The sequence below is a fragment of the Talpa europaea genome, assembly GCF_964194135.1.
Source record: "Talpa europaea genome assembly, chromosome: 6".
Classification (NCBI taxonomy): Eukaryota; Metazoa; Chordata; class Mammalia; order Eulipotyphla; family Talpidae; genus Talpa; species Talpa europaea.
The window spans coordinates 72,809,324-72,823,307 of NC_140072.1; the positions used below are offsets into that span (position 1 = coordinate 72,809,324).

Consider the following 13,984-nt stretch of genomic DNA (forward strand, 5'->3'; position numbering starts at 1 on the left):
GTATTGACTCAATCCTAAATAAGTAGCAAATTGATTTCATGTGATTAGTTACTAACATACATATTTAAGACATTAATACTATTCAAGAGAACATTTCAATGGTGCTAGAGGGTATATTCTTACGCTTTACTTTTATTTAATATTTATGACAAAATTCCTCGATAGAACGTTATAGATTATTCTGCACTAAGTGTACATGATACATAGCAAGTGATTGCTTTTTACCTTCAATGAATCTAATTTTAATTTGTACAAAATTATAAACTTTTTCACACACATGTATGGCCAAAAAGTGCTTCTCAAATGTTCATGGTCCATTTCCATAATGTAAAAACAAAAAATAAAGGCACACAATAGTTAACAGTTTGTATATATGTGAATTAATGCTATCTGAAGAAGTGACAAACTTTTTACAAATTTCTATTATTTGGGAAATTAAAGATCTGAGAACTAAACAGTGTAGTTCTGTGCAATTAATATACTGGTTCATTCACTACAAACTGCTAACTTACTGCTTAATCTCTACAGGCTGCAGGTACCAATCAGGAGATCCAAAAGACTGAGAAGGACTTGTTGAAATTAGTCTTCCACATAAGTTGTTTTGAATCTTGTTACAATAGATTTAATTTTGTGAGTTAAATTTTATAATTACAAAGGCATTTACCCTAACATACTTGAGTAAAACATAAAGAAATACACATAACATTTTAATGACTGATGTTTCTCATTTAGTTACAAAGGAATTCATTAGCCAGTAGCATTTAAAAATAAGAGTCCCATTTCTTTTCTTTTCCCGTTTACAAAGTGCTGATTTTAACTGGGTAGACATACTAAGTTTTTCAATAATGTCATTGTGTCACTAATGGATTCAAGAAAGTATTGAAAACTGAAATTATTTAGTACTTAAAAATTTTCAAAACACTGCTACAGAGCATAGACTATGATTTTCATCAGTAAAAAAGCGTACCTTACATGAGAATCAGAGTTGATTTAATAATTACTTCACAGAAGCATAGGTTTGCTAATGTTTATGTCAACTTTTGTTAATCACCAAAACCAGAAATGGTTTCTATAGTCAACTGAACTCTAAGCACCACCAAAGAGGAGGGTCTTGCAAAACAGAGCCAATACTCCTAAGACCCTAAGATAAAAACCTCAGCATATTTACTTTTAAAATAGTAAAACAAGTTAAGAATTAGAACCAGAGGCAGCATTTTAAAGGACCATGGGTTGTTAAAAGTATTTTCTTGACATAAAACTTCGTGTAGTTTTTAACAACGTACCGAATTCTCAAAACAGTGCTACTGTGTCCAGATCTCCTCCATTTTGCAAAAAATAAATTAAAAAAAAAAAAAATCTCTACCCTAAAAACTAAAAACTAGTATAAGTGGAATTAAACTCTTTCCCTCATCCTCTTTTCAGGATTAACTGGCTCTATTTGCATTCCTGGGAACTTGGAAAACTGTGTTACATCTCTAAAAATTCTGTGTCCCTTTGGGGTTTACAGTGGCATCAGAAACAAACATCTTCTGAGAAAATACCCTCCAGGGAAAGTCAAATGCCTTCACTCATGTTGCCCAGACTGCCCAGAACCTTTTCCTACCTGGAAATGTGAAACCCTGCACTTCCCTCACATTCCTTCCCCAATTCTGTAATTCCAACACTGCCTACCATTCCTAGAGCTGTTTTTTGTGGGGAAAAGGGGACTCCCTTGAGGCCACCATGAATAAACTCCTCTGTTTGAAGACATTTCTTGGGGTTCAGTTTGGCTGTCTGGGTGTGAGAATAAGACCTGGTTTGGTTATTTACACTATTAGAAACTCAGGAGGAAAATGTACTAGAGTAATTTAAAAAATGAATGTTACCTAAATTTTAGCTCAGTGATTACAGCCAATTTTCTTAAATCGACTACTTAACAATACAAATAGGATAGTAACAGGATTTCCATACTCATTATTCTTTAATTAGTATTTCTGCATTTCAACTCTGACTTGTCCTTCCGTAGTCACTTAAAATGCAACTAGCAAAAAACCACCAACCATCCAACCAACCAGGGCTGCGTGCAGTTTTTGTTCACCCTTAAAGATACTGTCGGTTTCATTGCAATTTGTATTTGGGAGCTGGGAGCGTAACCACCTTTAAACAAGAGATACTTCCAAGTGCTGTATTTCTTACTTTGTATGGTATCCAAGAATGGTTAAAGCAAAGGAACTCTTAATCATCAATTCTGTATCCCCAGATAAAGAGGGAAGGCAGGGAAGAGGGTGGCATGTGCAAAGGTACCAGGTCAAGATTTGATAACGTGCTCCCCATTCCAACTTCCCCAACTCAGAACACAGAATTTAGCCTAAGTGACTTCTGACCTACTTACATCCTTACCTATATCTAATAGTCTATCCGTGAAGACAAACTTCGTAATTTTCTGAAAGACAGTTTTACCCAAATACGTTGGACTTCGGTCTCAACTTGAATGAAGAGTGGCCTTTAAGAGAGTGGTCATCTTCCTCCTCCTCCTCCTCCTCTCCCTCCTCCAGAGGCTGATCTAGGTCTCTGAAGGATGGTGTGGTATGGACGATTTGCGTTCGAAAGCGCATTTTGTTGAGTCTGGGTTTGATCCTTCCACTAGAATTGCCAGAGGCTTTACGACCTGGCTCCTTTACTTTGCCTCCAGCCAATCCCTCAGCCAAGTGGTGGTGGGGATCTCCTCCATCCTCTGGCATGTGCGAGAGTCTGTAGGTGATGAGGTGTGAAGGGAGCACCTTTGAAAACCTCCAGCGCCCACCGCCACCGCCCGCGGCGCTCTCTCTGTGGTCCAGGTCCAGGGCTCCCACCAGGTTCTTTATCTCCTCAGCGGTGCTCTGACTCAAGTACTGCGCGGCCTTTCTCCCACTGTAATCCCGCGCGTCCACATCTGCGTCGTAGGCACCCACCAGCAGCTTCACCACCTCCGCGTGCCCATGCATGGCGGCCAAGTGCAGGGCAGTGTAGCCTCCGCTCGTCCTAGCGTTGATGTTCACGGGCATTTGGTGCTTGTTGGCGAAGTTGACCAGCAAGGCCAGGACTTCCTGCCTGCCGTGTTTGGCGGCCCAGTGCAGGCAAGTGAAGCCAGTGATGAAGTCCCGCTTGGCCAGGAGGCCTGGATCGCTGCTCAGCAGCCCCTCCAGGCTGTCCCACTGGCCTTCCGCGGCCGAGAGCATCCAGGCGTGCTCCAGCGGGTCCAGCGCCACAGAGGCCCCGCCGCCGCTCTCCTCCTCCGCCGACGACGAAGCGACCGAGACGTCATCCGAGTCGCCCCCGCCTCTGCCGCGTCCTCCCCCGGAGGCGGCCCCGGGGCCGCCGCCGCCGCCCGGACCGGCGCTCCTCTTCAGCTGTGGGGAGCTGCCCGGCGCCAGGTCGCGGGCGTTCTGGCGGGGAGTCTTCAGGGTGGCGACCTCCCCGGGGAAGCCGCCTGCGTGCGTCTCCCTGCAGCTGGGGGGCGCCGGGTCTCCACCAAGTTCTGGGGCCAGGCCCCGCGGCAGAGGCTGCAGGTTGCACCCGAAATTCTCGCTCCAGGTCTCGCCACTCGCCCCCGGCCGTCGGTTCCGCCCGTCGTCGGTCGGGTCTGGCAAACCGAGCGCGGCGGCGGGGGTCTCCCCATCGCCGGGCTCGACACCCCGACCCAGAGGCTCCTCGGGGCCCAGGCCACTCTGGCTCCTCCGGTGGGTCCGGTGTCCCCGCGGGGGGCGCGTGCTCCGCGGTGCCCGAGGCGTAGGGCGGGACCTGGAGGGGCGCGGCCCCGGCCGGCTGGGAGCCTTCGCAAAACTTCCTTTTGAGGTGTACGTACTTGGCGCCGTCGGCCGGGTCGGTGCGCACCGTGGCCACGGCGTTCACCAGCTCCTTGAAGCGGGCGCGGGCGCGGGCGCGCTGCTCCGGCTCGCCGCCCAGGGCGCCCCTGAAGTGCCCCACCAGCTCCGCGTGCCGGGCCCGGCCTCCGCGCTCCGCGAGGAAGCGCAGCACCGCCTGGGGCTCCAACTCCGCGGGCCCCTCCATCCGCGGCCGGCAGGTTGCCTCAGTGCCGTCGAGGCCGCGAGGACGCCGGCTTCCGACCACCCTTAGGTCCCGGGAGGCCGTCGACACTCCCCACCCGCGGAGCCTCAGCCGCTGCCTCACCGTGCCGCGCCCCGGCGGCCCCGCCCACAGGGCCCGCCCACTTCCGGTCCCCACCCCACCCCCAGCCGCTCTCAACCTCAGCGGCCGCTGCCGGCGAGCCCCGCCACGCCCACTTCCGGCCCCCGCCGGCTGGTCCCCTGGGCCTGGTTCCTTCGTGTTCTCCTCAAGCACCCACCCTCCCCGCGCCGCCCCGGCTGGGGCTCTGAAACCACAAGCTGCGCTTCGTCTCGCCGGCGGCGCGACGACCTGGCGCTCCCCCCGACGGGGGCCCCGCCCCTGCGCGGTGCCGGCGTCACTAAGGACTCGAGGCCGAGCCCGCCCCTTCCCGGGCCCCGCCCCCGAGGGGGCCGCCCCGCCCGTTGCTCCGCCCGCCCCGCCCGCCCCGCCCGCCCCGCCTCCGCTCGCTCCCGCCGTGGCTGGCTTGCGCCGTTCGAGGCCGTGGGCCAGACCGTCGCTCCGCTGGCCCTCAGCCCGCCATCTCTGGATTCCCGCTCGGGACCATGACCTCCTCCGACGTGGCGCGACACTTGGTGAGTTTCGGCCGCCCCGACGCCTCCTCCGCCTCTCGGCACCCCACTCCCACGCCCTTCCCCCCGCCGACTCCCGGAGCCGCGCCCCGCCTCCCCTGGAATTCCAGCGTAGCCTCCTCGGCCCGCGGGGGCGGCGGGCGGGAGTGCGGCTCGCCCGTCCTAACCCTCGTCCCGCCGGCCCCTCGCGCCCCCGCGGCCCGCCGGCCCGACCCGGCGCGAGGAGGGATTCTGGTGCGCGCCGCGTTCCCGGCGGGTGCGGGCGCAGCCCGCCCGGGACGCGAGAGAGACCCCTTCCCTCTCCCTCCACGCCCCCGCCCCGCCGGGAGCTGGGGCGCTGCCGCGATCACAAGTTTTTGCACGGCTGCCTGGTCTGTGCCAAAAGTTGAATATGCAGCAGTGATTGTAGTTCCGTCTTTTTGATAACGGTTTTGAACACGCCAAGCAGATTGCTCTAATGGCAGTGATTTTCTTTCCACAGTTGTGCATACTTCTCCGACCCTTTAATGGAGCCCAACTTCCTTGGCCTTTTAGAAGCTCCTTTTTTACCCAACATGAGACTTGACCGAGTTACTCTCTGTTAGGACTTGAGCCATTTTTTTTTTGCCATGGCACGCATGCTTTACAAGAATACTTGTGACTGGTTTGTCCTGTGTTTTATGCTTTTCAAATCACTTTGTATATTTATCTCATGCAGTAGTGGCCCTCACAGTGAGGGTATTAGTAATACATGTATTACTAAGCTCTTAATTGCCTTTTCCACTCTCTTAGGAGAGTGGAATCGATCTTTCCAAACACTGCTTGATGTGGAATGATCTCACCGTTTTATAGGAGTGCTAATGGAACATGTCCCTGTGTGTACTTAAAAAAAAAAATTCTGTTTTAATTTCTAGTACTATAATGGTTGTAATGCAGACAAAAATTCCTTGGGGGATGGAGACCAAAAAGTTTGAGAACTACTGGTCTAAGGAATCTTCTAAATTAGACCTTTAGATTATAGGAACAGTTCCGATTATAGTGGGAGAGGATAGGTGATGTGGCCAAAATTATGCAGCCAAAATTTTGATAGCGCCTGGATAAGGATTTTTCTGCCTGCTTCATCTTGGGTCTCTTTCCGCTTCATCATGTCTTTAGAGGTGACTCAGTTGTTTGCTCTGAACTGTTTCCTTACAATTGCTGTTTTTGTGTGCATGTGCGGGTGTGAGGAAAATGTGTTTTTTTAATCTCTGATTCAGATTAATATTCAAAATTAAATTGGGCATAAGAGAGCACTTTTTTTGATGTTGATTTCTTGTCAGCTGCTGTAAAGTTATCTTTTTTAAATTTTCTTACATGTTTGTTTATTTTTGTACAATAAATGGTTTCTCCCTTCAGGGGTAGTCCCCATAGTTCTGTGAATCATCAAGATATTCCTTTGTGTGCTTCCCTCCCTGGCCTCACATCCCAGCTTCCTCCCCCTTCCCTGTTGTATGCCTTAGATCTATGGTCAGCTTGCTACTTTTTTGTCTTTTTCTTGATCTTTTGTTTGGTGTCTCTGATGGAGGACAAGAATAGAAATCAGGACCCTTAGGCATCAATGCCCAGATCAGGAGGCGCAACACCCAAAAACTAGCCAATGATGGGGTTTTCGGAGATGGGGGGGCGGGGGCTTTGGGTTCACTCTGGGAAAGGTTTCACCTGAGCTCCCCTTTCAGCAGCACACAGCAAGTTTCCCAGGCAAGTTTCTCCACGAGACACAGACTGTAGTTATATTTAAAGAGCAGGTTTATTAGAAAAGGGATAGCACAGTAAAAGACACTTGCGTAGACACAGGCGGGCAGGATGAGCTGCCCCAAAAGAGACAGGTTTGCTAAGAGAGGCCTGCATGGCTGCAGGCGGGCAACCCTGAAAAAGAGCTGCCTCTGCTGAGGGAGGTCGGTGAAGAGAAGCCCTGGCAGGTACAGGTCACAGTACAGGTCACAGGCAGGCAGGAAGCTGCTGCCTTGTGGAGGGAGAGAGTTGGTGAAAGGAAGCACCTGTGTAGTCACAGGTGGGCAGAAAGACTGCTGCCCTGTTGTGGGAGCAGCATTAGGTTTTATCATTTTCAATGAGGGGCTCATCTTTTGGGTAGATGGTTTGTGCTCCTGACACTCCCTGTAGCAGTTTGATGGTTTTTGGGCGTTGCACCTCCTGATCTGGCCATTCATGTCTAAGGGTCTTGATTTCTATTCTTGTCCTCCATTGTCTCTATATTCTGCACATAAGTAAAACTATCCAATATTTATCTTTTTCCTTCTACTTATTTTGGTTAGCATACTCCGGTTCAGTTCTACCTGTGTTGCCACAAACGGCATGAGTTTGTCTGTTTTGATAGTTTAGTAATTGTATAAATACACCACAACTCTTTGATCCATTTGTCTGTTTCGGGACATTAGGGTTCGGGACCCTATTGTACACAGTGCTCAATGAACATAGAAGTGAAGGTTTCCTTTTGAATTAGTGTTTTTGTGTTCTTTGGGTAGATTCCTAGGAGTGTGGTATTGCTGGATTATATGGCAGATCCATTTTTAATGTTCAGAGGAACCTCCACACAGATTTCCATAGTGGCTGGACCAGTTTGCTTTCCCACCATACAATGGATAAGGGACTGATATCAAAGATCAAAGATCGACAGAAAGGTTACACAACTCAGGCCTTCTTTCTTTCTTTTCTTTTTTTTTTTTTTATTTAAAGATTTATTTATTTATGCATATAAGAGCTGGGGTACTGGCCAGAAGTGTGGGGGGGAGGGTGAGAGCATTCACCAGAATCCTCTGCATAGTGTTCTTTATAGTATTCCCTCATCCTTTTGATGTCTGCAGGGCCTGTGGTGATAGTCCATGATACATTCCCGATAATTATAATTTGTCTGTTTTGCCTTTCTTTGTCAGTCTTGGTAAAAGTTTTTTAATTTCATGCATCATGTCAAAGAACCAGTTCTTCCTTGTGTTGATTTTATTCTATTGTTTTTCTATTTTCAATACAACTGATTTCTGGTTATTTTCTTTCTTTTCCTTGTTTTTGGTTTATTTTGTTTTTCTTTTTCAAAGTATGTTTGTTTATTTTTGGAGACGCTTACTTAGTGCATTGATTTTAGACTTTTCCTCCTAAATGTATGTATTTGGTAGTTATCATTTCCACCCTCAGCATTTCTTCAGTTATGTCCATGATTTTGGGTGTGTCCTATTTTCATGTTCATTCTATTTTATTTTTAAAAGAGTTTTGTGCTAAATCTCATTTGATGCCCATAACAGATTCTTAGATTTTTCGTTTTTAGTTTTAAAATTTATTTTTTAAATAGAGATTTATTTATTTAGGCATACAAGAACTGGGGTACAGGCCAGAAGTGGGGGGGTTGTAGTGGTGACAGGATTCACCAGAGACAGAGTGGGGAACAGAACAGGCGGATTGACCAAAATTCACTGCTGAGAGGGGCGAGCCAGGAGAGGTCTGCTGCACCCTGTGGGTCACCTCCCTGGCATGGGATCGAACTTGTGCTGCAGTGGCTGCCAGTAGCTTCATAGTGCTGTATCTTAACCCCTTGTGCCACCAGGGAGGCCCCGACTTTTTATTTTTAATAGAAGAGTACATGAAGTATCAGGAATGTTTAGTGTCTCGCTCAAGGACTAACACCTAGTGTGATGAGATTTGCTGTTGGTCAGGTTGTTTCATTCATTACCTATGTCATATTCCTTATTAGTGCATCATTCTTATGAATCAAGAGATCTCTATTCTACAGTTATATATTGCTGACTGCAGTAATGAATCCTGAAGTAATGTTGACTACTTTTCTAGTTCCTGAGAACCATGCTCATAATTTTCCATTTCTTCCTGCTGTTCTTATTAAAACTTTTAAATGTAGTCTAAATCTTCTCAATTCCTGTCTGTACTTGGCATTTTCTGTTTCAGCTGCAGTGTTTTTGAACTCTGTAATATTTCTTTTTAGTTATCCTTTAGTGAGGGTAGTTTTTGTATCTTAAGAGAATTATATATATATGTTTTTAATTTTTTTACATTGTTCATTTTCGTACAATAATTAATTTCTCTGATCAGGTGTAGTTACTGTGTAGTTCTCCCACCACCATGGCACCCATGATCCATCACCAAATTCCCTTGTGCTGTGCTATGCCCTCCCCTATACTGACACCCCTTCTATCCCTCTTGCTGTGTACCTCAAATATTTGGTCAGCTTGTAAGTTTTTTCTTTGGTATCTCTATATTCCACCTATACGTAAACCATCTGATGTTTATCTTTTTGCTTTTAACTTATCCATATTGCTGCATATGGCATGAGTTTGTCTTTTTTGATCGTTGAGTAAAATTCCATTGTGTATACATACCACAACTTTTTGATCCATTCATCTGTTTTGGGGCATTCGGATTATTTCCATATCTTGGCTGTTGTAAATAGTGATGCAGTAAGCATAGAACAGATTTCCTTTTGAATTAGTGTTTTTGTGTTCTTTGGGCAGATTCCTACGAGTTGATCATATGGTAGTTAATTTTTAGTGTTTTGAGGAATCTCCAAACGGCTTTCCGTAGTAGCTGGACCATTTTTACATTCCACCAACAATGTCAGAGGGATCTCCACATCTTCACCAGCATTTGTTTCCAGGTTTTTTTGCTTTTTGTTTTTTAAATGGGCCATTCTCTCTCATGTGAGGTGGTATTTCATTGTGGTTTTGATTTGCATTTCCCTGAAAATTAGTGATGTTGAACATTTTTTCATATGCCTGTTGGCCATTTGCCTTTCGTCTTTGGAGAAGTGACTTTTTAGCCCTTCTGCACATTTTTCGATGGGGTTGTTCACTTTGTTTTTGTTGAGTTGTCTAAGCTCATTGTAGATCATTCTTTTTTCTGTTGTATAGTGTGCAGATATTTCCTTCCATTCAGTAGGATGTCTCTTCATTTTGGTACTGTCTCTTGCTGTACAGAAGTTTTTTAGTTTGATATGGCCCTAGATGTTTTTCTCCTTTATTTTCCTTGAGATGAATCCTCAAAGTTTTTTCTGAGTTTATGTCAATCAGTGTTTTACTTATGTTTTCTTTTGTGTATACTTTGGTTTCAGGACTTATATTGCAAGTCTTTTATCCATTTTGAGTTGTTATTTGTGTATGGTTTCTAGTTTCTTTCTTTTGCATATGGCAGTCCAGTTTTCCCAGCACTATTTATTGAAGAGATTATCCTTGTTTTTTTTTTTTTTTTAAAGATTTATTTATTTATTTATACAAGCACTGGGTACAGTCAGAAGCGCGGGAGGGTGAGAGAATTCACCAGAGCCAGAGCGGAGAGCAGAGCAGGTAGACTGACGAAACACACTGCTGAGGGGAGCAGTGGGCAGCAGGAGAGGTCTGCGCGCCATGTGGGACCCTCACCTGGTGGCCGGGGATCGAACAGGCCCTGCAAAAGCTGCAGGCAGCTTCGCAACCCAGTGCTCAACCGCTGCGCCACCGGGGAGGCCCAAAGAGATTATCCTTATTCCAGGGAATATTCTTTGCACCTTTATCAGAGATTAGTTGACCATATATGTGTTTTTATTTCTAGATTTTCAATTTGATTCCATTGGAATCTGTGTCTGTTTTGTTCCAGCACTGTGATGTTTTTATTATTATGGCTTTATGGTGTTATTTGCCTCCATACTTTCCCCTTTCAGTCAGGAGAAATTTTATTATTTGGGGTTTTTTATGATACCATATGAATTCCAGCAGTATTTGTTCCATTTCTTTGGAGAATGCCATTGATATTTTTATTGGAATTTCATTGAATCTGTAAATTGCTTTTGGTAGTTTGGCTATTTTTAGGATGATAATTCTTTGATTCATGAATAGGGGATGTCTTTCCATTTCTTTGTGTCATCTTCTGTTTCTTTTAACAGTGTTTTGTAGTTTTTCCTTGTATAGGTCTTTCTCATCCTTTGTTAGGTTATTCCCAGGTATCTATGTATTTTTTGGTACAGTAGTAAATGCCATTTTTTTTAAACTACTTGCTCTTGAGAATGATTGCATACCGGAAGGCTACTGATTATTGTGTATTGATTTTTGTAACCTATGATTTTACTAAACTGGTTTATTATTTCAATTGGGTTTTCTGTGTTTTTTAGATTCTCTGTATATATTATCATTATCTACAAATAATGATAATTTTACTTCTTTCTGTATTTGGATTGCTTTTATATCTTTCTCTTGTTTAGAGGACTTCCACTATTATATTGAAAAGCAGTGGTGAGAATGGACATCCTTGTCTTTTTCCACATCTTCATGGGAAGGCTTTCAGTCTTTCACAATTAAAAATGATGTTAGGGCCTCCCCTGGTGGCACCGCGGTTGAGCACTGGGTTGCGAGGCTGCCTGCAGCCTCTGCAGTGCCAGTTCGATCCCCGGGCACCGGTGAGGGTCCCACCAAAAAAAAAAAAATGATGTTAGCTATCTTTGTCATATATGCTTTCTATTATGTTAAGGTATATGCCTTTTATCCCAACTTTTTTAAGGACCCTTCTTTTATACATTGATGTTGAACTTTATCAGATACTGTCTCAGCATCTGCTGATATGAGCACATGGTTTTCGTTTTTCTTTTTGTTGATGTGGTGAATTATGTTGATTGATTTTCAGATGTTGAACCATCCTTGTGTCCCTAGGATAAATCCCACTTGGTCACGATGTATTCTTTTTTTTTTTTTTTTGAAGATTTATTTATGCACACAAAGGCTGGGGTACAGGCCAGAGGTGCGGGGTGTGAGAGGATTCACCAGAGACAGAGTGGGAAACAGAACAGATGGACTGACTGAAATACACTGCTGAGGAGAGCAGCAGGCAGACAGGAGAGGTCTGCTGCCATGTGGGTTAGCTCCCTCGCTGCCTGGGGATCAAACTCTTATGTGCCATGCTGCAATGGGTGCAAAATAGCTTTATAGTGTTGCGACTTAACCCTTTGCGCCACCAGGGAGGCCCACAATATATTATTCTTTTGATGTATTGTTGGGTTTAGTTAACTAGGATTTTGTTGAGTATTTTTGTATCTGTAGTCTTTAGGGAGATTGGTCTGTAGTTTTCTTTTTTTAGTGCTGTCTTCATTTGGTTTTGGTATTAGTGTAAAGTTGGCTTCATAAAATGTACTTGTGGTATACCTTGTTTATCAACTTTTTAGAGGAATTTTTGTAGGATAGGCACCAGTTCATCTTTGAACATTTGGTAGACTCAGTTGTGAAACCATCTGGACCTGGGCTTTTGTGTTTTGGGAGGGTTTTGAACTGATTCAACTTTGCTACTAGTAATTGGTTTGTTTAGTTTTTTCTTTTTTTCCCCTCTTCTTTATTTGGCGTTGGATGGTATATAGTTATAAGAATTTGTCCATCTCAGATTTTTGAACTTGTTTGCATATAACTGTTCATAGTAATCGCTGATTATTCTCTGAATTTCTACTGTATGTGTTGTAATTTTTCCTTTTTTGTTTATGATCCTATTTGAGTATTTTGTCTGTTTTTCTTTGTGAGCCTGGCTAGAGGCTTGTCTATTTAATGCTTTGAAGGGACAGTTTTTGGTTTCATTTGTCTTTCATTTATCTTTTGGATTGTCTTTTACATTTCTATTTTACTTATTTCTGCTTTAATTTTAATTATTTCTTTTGTTTTATTTGCTTTTGGATTTTTTTTTTCTTCTTTTTCTAGTTCCTACAGATGGGAGATTAAGTTACTTTTTGCCTTCTCTTTTTTTCTTGATGTGGGCCTGTATTGCTATATACTTTCCTCTTAATACTGCTTTTGCTGTTTTTCATATGTTGTTTCTCTTTGGCACGCATCTCAAGGTACTTTTTTAATTTCTTCTTTGATTTCCTCATTAACCCAGTGGTGTTTCAGTTGCATTGTTCAATATCCTTGTAATTTGGGAAGGTCCTTGCTTTCTTTTCATAGCTGATATCTAGTTTGATACCTTTATGTCCAGAGAAGATACTTGGTATAATTTTAGTCTTCATATGCTTGTTGATATATGTCTTGGACCCATTATTTGGTCAATCCTGGAGAATGTTCCCTGTGCATTTGAGAAATCTGTGTATATGGTTTTTGGTGGGTATAGTGTCCTTTAAATATCTGTTAGGTCCATGTTATCCATATCTTCATTTAGGGCTATTGTGTCCTTGTTTATTTTCTGTCTTGTTGATCTGTCCTTTGGTGGGAATAAGACATTGAAGTGTCCTACTACATAAGTAGTTTCTCCAGTGCCTCCCTGGTGGTGCAAGGGGTTAAGACACAACACTATGAAGTTGTCACCAGCCACTGTAGTGTGAGTTCGATCCCTGGGCCAGGGAGCTGCCCCACATGGCGCAGCAGACCTCTCCTGTCTTGCCCACTGCTCTCCTCAGCAGTGTATTTCAGTAGATCTGCTTGTTCTGCTCCCCACTCTTCCTCTGGTGAATCATCCCCCTTCCCGCCCCCCATCTCTGGCCTAAACCCCAGCCCTTGTATGCATAAATAAGTATATCTTTTAAAAAAAAAGAGGTATTTTCTCCAATGTGTGTTTTTAGAGCTGATGGTAATTCTCGAATGTATTTTGGTGTTTCCTCATTTTGTGAGTGTATATTGATGAGTGTTATTTTTCCTGGTGTATTATTCCCTTGATTATTATATACTGTCCATTGGTGTCTTGTCACCTTTTTTAGCTTGAAGTCTATTTTATCTGATGTAAGTATGACTGCCCCTGTCTTCTTTTGGGGGCCATTTGCATGTAGAATTGTTTTCCAACTCTTTACTTTCAATCTGTGATTATTTTTATTTTTTTTTAAAGATTTATTTATGCATACAAGAACTGGGGTACAGGTCAGAGGTGTGGGGGTGAGAGGATTCACCAGAGACAGTGGGGAACAGAACAGGCAGATGTACTGAAATATACTGCTGAGGTGAGCAGCGGGTGAGTCAGGAGAGGTCTGCTGCACCATGTGGGTAGCTCCCTGGCCGGCAATCAAACTTGTGCTGCAGTGGCTGCGAATAGCTTCATAGGTTATGTCTTAACCCCTTGCACCACCAGGGAGGCCCTCAATCTGTGATTATCTTTGAAGCTTAAGTGTTTTTCCTAGAGGCAGCAGAAGGTTGGATTCTGTTTTTTAGTAAGTATGCTACTCTCTTGTCTTTTTATTGGTAAGTTCAGTCCATTAACATTTAGGGTGATAATTGACACATTTTATGTATCAATATTGCCATTTCATGATCATTTTTGGTTCTATTCACTATCTTGTTTTGTTCTTGCTGATCATTCCTCAATTGGTTTAGATTTTAAGACTTCCTGTAATATTTTTTGGA

General features: G+C 44.2%; 2 protein-coding genes across 6 annotated transcripts in view; one reads left to right on the forward strand and one right to left on the reverse strand.

The window, feature by feature from the left end:
* Window positions 1–2,435: 2,435 nt before the first annotated feature.
* SOWAHC (sosondowah ankyrin repeat domain family member C) lies at window positions 2,436–4,029 on the reverse strand (the record flags this gene model as incomplete). Its single annotated transcript, XM_084235303.1, is given in 2 exon segments — window positions 2,436–3,684; window positions 3,686–4,029. Coding segments are annotated over 2 exon segments (1,593 nt in total).
* A 620-nt stretch (window positions 4,030–4,649) lies between these two features.
* The window catches only part of SEPTIN10 (septin 10), a gene marked incomplete at both ends in the record, with an annotated part of 68,882 nt that continues 59,547 nt past the window's right edge, over window positions 4,650–13,984 (forward strand). For all 5 annotated transcript variants that reach the window (XM_084235136.1, XM_084235138.1, XM_084235137.1 and 2 more), the window contains one exon: window positions 4,650–4,679. In XM_084235136.1, the coding sequence (XP_084091262.1) occupies window positions 4,650–4,679 (30 nt within the window). The remainder of the gene's footprint in view (window positions 4,680–13,984) is intronic.